This window comes from Protopterus annectens, chromosome 11.part0 (assembly GCF_019279795.1).
Source record: "Protopterus annectens isolate FY-2018-M chromosome 11.part0, PAN1.0, whole genome shotgun sequence".
Taxonomy (NCBI): Eukaryota; Metazoa; Chordata; order Ceratodontiformes; family Protopteridae; genus Protopterus; species Protopterus annectens.
The window spans coordinates 271,157,970-271,165,446 of record NC_056745.1 but is presented as its reverse complement, the minus strand read 5'-3'; the positions used below and the strand labels follow the sequence as shown (position 1 = coordinate 271,165,446).

At 35.6% G+C, this 7,477-nt stretch overlaps 1 protein-coding gene across 1 annotated transcript in view; it reads right to left on the bottom strand.

Moving 5' to 3' along the window:
- Nucleotides 1-668: 668 nt before the first annotated feature.
- PAH (phenylalanine hydroxylase) overlaps nt 669-7,477 on the bottom strand; it is a 733,016-nt gene continuing 726,207 nt past the window's right edge. Inside the window, exon 13 of the mRNA XM_044087738.1 lies at nt 669-1,922. Within this exon, the coding sequence (XP_043943673.1) occupies nt 1,879-1,922 (44 nt within the window). The 3' untranslated portion in view covers nt 669-1,878. The remainder of the gene's footprint in view (nt 1,923-7,477) is intronic.

Below are 7,477 nucleotides of genomic sequence, written 5' to 3'. Positions count from 1 at the left end.
GCAGTGAGTGATTTAAAAGAGAACCACACCCACAAACTGAAATAAAAACACATTTATTTCATCATGTCTTGATGTTTCCTATATTTTAACACCACTTTTGGACTTTGTATCATAATTAAATGTAATTCCAGAGCCTGCCCACATGGGGTCTGGCATCCTGATTTTTTTAGTTTTTAGTCTACCTCTAAGTATTCCACTTTGCGGTGCATGGCTTAAAAATATTACATCATAGCTCCTAAGCTCCTGTCAGTGCATTGACTTTACATGTGTTTTCACGTATACCCTGCTTTATTGTAGTCAGGCAGGCTTACTTACCATTCCTTGCTTTTCAATGAGTACTTAAAAGACAAACAGGGACAATCACACAAAACAGTATTCTCAGTGCCTATTACTTTTTTTTCTTTCTAAAGTGTCCAATTTTCATTCTTTTGTTATGCTTGAGATGTAGTCCTTAAACTCATCTACCATCCCCTAAACAGTTCCCCTTTATATCTGTCAAAGTGGCAGATTTGAGTTGTTTGCTGCTGTGATTTAGTCGTTGAAAAGCAAGAAATAGTAATTAAACCTAATTGACTAAAAGCAAGCAGATTATATATGAAAACACGTACAGTTAATGCATTGACAGGAGCTTAGGGGCTATGATGTAATATTTTAAAGCCAAACACTGCATTGTGGGATACCTGGAGGTAAACTTGAAAACAATCAAGATGGCAGATCTCCATGTGGGCAGACTCTAGAATTACATTTAAAATATAAAAAAAGTATATAAAGTCCAAAAAGTAGTGTTAAAATGTAGGAAACATCAAGACTTGATAAAAATAAACATGTTTTTTTCAGTCTGTGGATGAGGTTTTCCTTAAATTTTGTTTTAGTTGACATGGCATGGAAGTTTTTGAAGCACAACTCATCTCAATTCCAGAGTATAGTATTTACTATACTGATGCAATGATGTTGCCAAAAATGGGGTAATTTTAGGGTTTGCATGAAATGAGGGGTGCTAACAGTTTCTGTGATATATGCATGGAACCATACACAAAGGCTGATGTGATAACATAGTATGAGAATCTGAAAAGCAAGAAGTACAATGTAAAGGATATCAGATATTAACCAAGTTTAATTAGAAAGTCATCTCCTTTATTATTCAATTTGTACAAAAGTGTTTGCGAACCAGCATCAGTATCTGGGCTTCCCTAAAAGTCAGATTGGGAGAGGTGGGCCTCTGTCAATGGAAAAAGCAAAAACAAATACAATCCCACCTTGGCTACAGCATATATAAATCCTGAAGACAAAAAAAAAATAACATCAATCATGTTATTGTTAAAAGAAGAACCAGTCACTGATGCTGTGGCAAAGGCCAATAAAGTCACAGAGAAAAGAATATTACTTTATTGTATCTGTTTAATATGGAGTGGACCTACACTATATATTTCCTAAACAGTTGAGCACATTCACAGTTGTGAGTAAATATGTTATTTCATGCTTGAATTAGGTTCTAAAACATATAAGCAAAGATAATGAACTAAAAAATGACTGAATGAATGATCGGCCATTGGAAGCTGGTCCATTCTAAACACTAATGATGCACAATACCTTCACTGTTTCCATGCAAACTACAGTCCAACATCCTGACTATGAACAAAAACTTACTGCTGTATTTTCTGGCAAGTAGTGTAACTTTCATAAAAATTAAAATCGGTATGAAAGCTTATAAACTGTCAAAATTCTAAACACAATCATTTTGCAATGCAATATTTTGCAAGCTATATAATGCAAATAAAATATTATATCTAAATATATGCAGCCTATTATTTAGACCAATACATGAATATTTTGCATATAACTATATGGTAATTGCAGACAAAACGCATTTTTGAAAATTCATTCCAGCTTCTTAAGAGCACTTCTTAGGGTTTCCATTTCACCTGAAAGATAAAAGAAAGTAAGTTATCTCTAAAATGTTGTGGAAAGATATTTAACAATTAATTATTTTTATGAATTGCTTTGCAATGAATATGTTCTGGTTTTAATTTTTTTAATGCAAGGTTCCGAATATAAGCTTCCTGGAAATATACTTAATTAAAATCCAAGTGTTGTGTAGTTGTACGGCTCTAACATGCCTTAAGCACTATGTTGTTGCTCATTATATTACTCATTAATAACATTCACCCCAAAACCCTAAAACCTCTTCCAATTCATGCACTCTCACATTTAACTTCAGCTTTATTTGAATACCTGTAACCAAGCACTGTATGTAAGACAAACATCAAAAACAAACTATAAAAGTTCAATCACAACAGCAAAACAAATAAATACATTAAATACAAAATAAGACAAAACAGGTAAACTGTAAAACAGAAAAGAAAAAATATATAAAAAGCAAGCATACTAAAACTGTAGCCATAAAATAAACTGTAATATGGAATAAAGATGAATAAAGTTGTACTGAGTGAGCATATTACAATTGCAGCACATTTGGGTTATTTTAGATGTAAAATAGTTCAAGCACATAGCTTTTAAGAGTATGATTTTCTGATTTATTGGTAGCCTATGAATCCTGCACAGAACAATCATAATGAGTTAGCACTTTGATATGGCAGTTAGTAACCAGACTGTAAAGTTTCATGCCTGGTGCAAATGAGCAGTTTCTGTGTCAGGAAGTTCGAGATGTAGGACCCTGCAATAGTCCAGCTAAGAGACAAGTATGTGCATCACAGAGATGGCCCTGTAATAGTCCAGCCAAGAGACAAGTACATACATCACAGAGATGTAGGACCCTGCAATAGTCCAGCTAAGAGACAATTATGTGCATCACAGAGATGTAGGACCATGCAATAGTCCAGCTAAGAGACAATTACGTACATCACAGAGATGTAGGACCATGCAATAGTCCAGCTAAGAGACAAGTACATGCATCACAGAGATGTAGGGCCCTGCAATAGTCCAGCTAAGAGACAAGTATGCACATCACATAGATGTAGGACCATGCAATAGTCCAGCCAAGAGACAAGTATGTGCATCACAGAGATGTAGGACTCGGCAATAGTCCAGCTAAGAGACAAGTACATGGATCACAGAGATGTAGGACCATGCAATAGTCCAGCCAAGAGACAAGTACATGCATCACAGAGATGTAGGACCATGCATTAGTCCAGCCAAGAGACAAGTATGTGCATCACAGCAGGGAGATCAGAATGTGGACTAAGCTGCTTGATCAGGGAAATACCTTGAAGATGGAAACAAAACTGACTGACAGTGACTGAAATCTAGTCCTTAAGTGCCAGCCTGTTGTGAATGACCACTCCTAAGTCTAGTACCTTGGTCACAAAGCATAGCTTGTCTCCACCACAGAACTTGTATTTGGACAAGACTGGCAAAGCAGAGTCCTAAGAGTTTCTTAAACGATCATTACTACTGTCTTGGTCATGTTAAGTTTCATCTGATTGCTGCCCATCTAGTTGTGGATACATTCCAAGTCCCTTACAAGATGATTTAGATTTGTCATGTAATCCTGAAGAAATGAGATATGAGCATCATCAGCATAACAATAATACTGTATTCCTCTTGAATGAATGATGTCACCCAGAGCAGCATGTGTAGAATGAAAAGAAGAAGAATGGAGCCACGTGGTACCCCACTATCGGCTAAAATAAACATAAATTTGCCTAAGATATCACTTTCTGGGTGTACCAGAAAGGTAGGGGGCAAACCAGTCTAGAACAATATCAGAAATGCTGCAATAGTCCTCCAAGAACTCAATCAGAAAAGAATGCTCTGCCATATCAAATGTTGAGAAGTGATGAAGAAGGATCTGGATAGAATACCAAAGTTGCTCCCTCTCAACTGGGACATCTTATTCTCTGTTTTCTTTGTATTTGTGCATTCCTTTATATACTAGCATTTATTGCTTCATTAACTGACCCTCTTTCCCTGACTAGGAATACATCAATTTTCATCTATCCAAACTCATGCACTAAACTCTTATCATTCCACTTACTGCCCCCTTTACAGTTTTCCCCAAATGACTTCAGGCAAATGAATTTCCTTACGTAGTAATTTGTGAACATCCCTCGTCAGCCCTATGGATCCTGAACTGTATCTACTATTCAACTACTTTGGGCACATGCCCAATTAGATTAGTGATATTTTTTAAATTTCTTTTAAATTCATAGGTGCATAGGTATATACTAAGCTAATGACTGATGCAGATTAAATTGTTAGATATTGTAAATATTATTTTCCCAAAGCAATAATGAAATTAAATATATGCAGCAATGCAAAAAAATATGCTTGTTTCTAATACAAGGTTTTGCCTTGTAAAGCAAGGGTTAACTTGACAAGATTTTGAAATGATCTCAGACAGTGTAACTGTTTGGACAGATTAAACTATAATGGAAACAGCAGTACAGTGTTTGGTGATTCTGACATGTTTCTACAGACAATTTAATAGTGGTGAGACCAGCTTGAATGCAACCTTTTATATCCATTACCAGCAGTTACTGTTCATTTGGTGCCATAATTTCTTCGTGAATTCCACAGGTTGACAGATCCAATGCTTCTCTTCAGTGGATCAGAGATAATGTTGTTGCATCTGTCCAATAACGTTCCACCATCAATTCATCTATTGAAGGACACCATGTCTTCTATGTGACTCCAGCCTGATCACCTGTTTGTCATCTATGCAAAATATGGTACATTCTTCACAGTTATAACATGGATGTCAGTACAGACAGTTAACTTTACAATGCCCACATATTGTATATATAAATTGACATGGTTTAAACCTTCTGTGTCAGACATGAAAAGTAAATCTGAAATGTTTAATGTTCAGAATTTAGATAATAGTTGTGTTTGCAAATGCATAAATGCCTATAATCCATACACAAAATGTACAGCAATTCATAAAGACTGTTTTTATGTGGAAGTAACTTTCCAAACTTATGAATATCTCGTCACAGGAGTCTAGTATGTAAGCCATACCATAAGATATATCATATTCTGATAAACAATCTTTTTGATTCTAGCGTTGTTAGTTCTTCACATATATAACAGTTAAATGTACCTTCTGCAGTCACCTAAATCTCATACAGTACAGGTGTATGCAATTATTGTCAATAATGTAATAGAATATATAAAAATGTTGTTTATAGTAAATATTGCAGATGCATAAGAAACAAAAAAGTTCTAACACAGTAGAGTGTGCTATTAATATTAACCTTTTAAAGAAAAGGTTTTCACAGCTTTTCAAAATTTCCCTAGAGACAGTAGTAAGGGACAATCATGCCATTTAGAGGAACAGACTCAGCATAGCATTCAGACTTTACATAATGACATTTCTGGTTTAATGTAACAATCATATAGAGCCCAACAGCATTTATTAAGGGCACAAACTACAGAGGCTAATCTGACAAGACAGTTAAGAAAAGCCCAGCAAGGTGTACAAGGGGTACAAAATACATCAATTGACATTGGGCAGGGTTCAACAGAAATGACAATTATTTCTCCTGCTGATATATATCAATAGTCTTGTTTATTGCAGACTCTGCCTTAGTGGCAAGACAAAAAAAGAATTTTCTTTCAATATGTTGACATTTAAACAATGGTTGACATACACTGTGTGGTCTATTTGAAATTATGCTTTATTTAAATTTTTTTTTTTTTTTTTACACATGCCAGTTTAGGTCAGAAGGGGATTCATCAACAGTGTTTGCAAACCCCTAAAACATGTTCCAGTACTACGGGAGTTAAGGGCATTGATTCCCAGAATGATTTACAGGGAAAGTATAGTACTGTCAAAATCATAGCACATAAAAAATGTAATACAGAACAGGCTACAGTAAATGCTTTGGCAGATGTCAAAGCAAAGCAAGCAGCTGAAACTGGTGAGTGTCTAGACTCACATAACTGTTTTAAACACACAGACAAGGTAATGCCAATTGCCACCATTTCAAAATTACAAAAACTATCTGATAATGATCAGACAGTCTAAATAGCATGACAGAAAAAACAAAATAATGTTTTGGTCAGGCAAGATGGTATGTTAAAGCAATTCCATCAGACAGTTAATAACATTCACAGACTCAAAGATTACATATCTCAAACTCCAAGAGCAATGTAAAAGCCAGAGTGCTAGACAGTTTAAAAGAAGTACGCAGTATTGCAAATGCACATAGGAAATGTACAAAAACAGCTTGTAGACTATGTGGGGAAAGGAAGAGGATGTAATACATAGTCTGATAAAGATCAAACACAGGGGGAACACGAGCAGCTTCTGCTCCACCAGGGTTACAGACAGATACACAACGAAGTTCAGAAAAACAGGTGATATGTTTTACTTGTAAGAAAATAGGCCACATTAAGCAGGATTGTCCATATTACAAAAGATGAAAGGAAAGTCAAATGCAAAAGGGTATCTATGCAGATAATAGTACTTCTTCAAAACCCAAAAATAAGGAAAGAAATCAAGATAAAGAAAATACATTAAGGAAGAATCAGTCACAGGAACAAACACAGAGGCATACAAAAAATAAAGTATACCCTATGGAATACACAGAAAACCCACCATATGATCTCACACACGGTGCAAGTCAGGAATTAAAACGTAAAATTGAAAGTACAAAGTACACATTAGACAGGGAAGACACTAACAGTCAACAGGGAACAGAACATGCAGTCTGTGTAATCAGACACATACCCAGGAAAACAGATCAGAATGAATATGATTCTGATTAGGGGTGTGTCCTCCCAAGTAACCTTTCTCACAAATTTTAAATGTGAAAGGACGGACGCCCATTAGTGGACATATGGGTGGAGGGGACACTATAAAAAGATGTACTACTTGATACAGGGGCAGCAGTCTCAGTCACTAACAAACAGTTACCTCTAAATCAGTTCAAAAAATCTTACATTCAAGGCTTTGATGGCAGCACTTACATGTCCATAAGCAGTAAGCCAGTTAAAATATGTTTCACAGAAAATGGATCTTCAATACAGGATACATTTCTTATGAATTCCAGTTGCAGAACATCAATCCTTGGGGTTGATATTCTCGGCAAACGGGGAATAGTAATTGATTTCAATAACAAGGTTTTATGGTCTGCCACAGTGGAAGACAGTTGGGATACAGCTCAACAATTTCCTTGCTTTGTAATTGATGTAAGTAACTATAAAAAAGACATTCCCAAGTGCAGGATAAATGGGAGCAAATCAAAACACAATTTCAACCCTTGTGGGCTACATCAAAGACAGATTGTGGTAAGTTAGCAGCACCAGTGAGTGTAGATAAATAGAAAACAGCATATGTGCAAATAACCTGCAAACATCATGGTACAAGGAAAAAGGAGGTAAACAATAAACAGAAGGAATGACAAACCCCTTGCCTTACTGAAAAGAGTAATTACAAACACTAACAGTATAATAAAAATGGTAAATTATGACCAGTAGAATATGGGAATAATCCTCCCTATAACCCAGATCATGG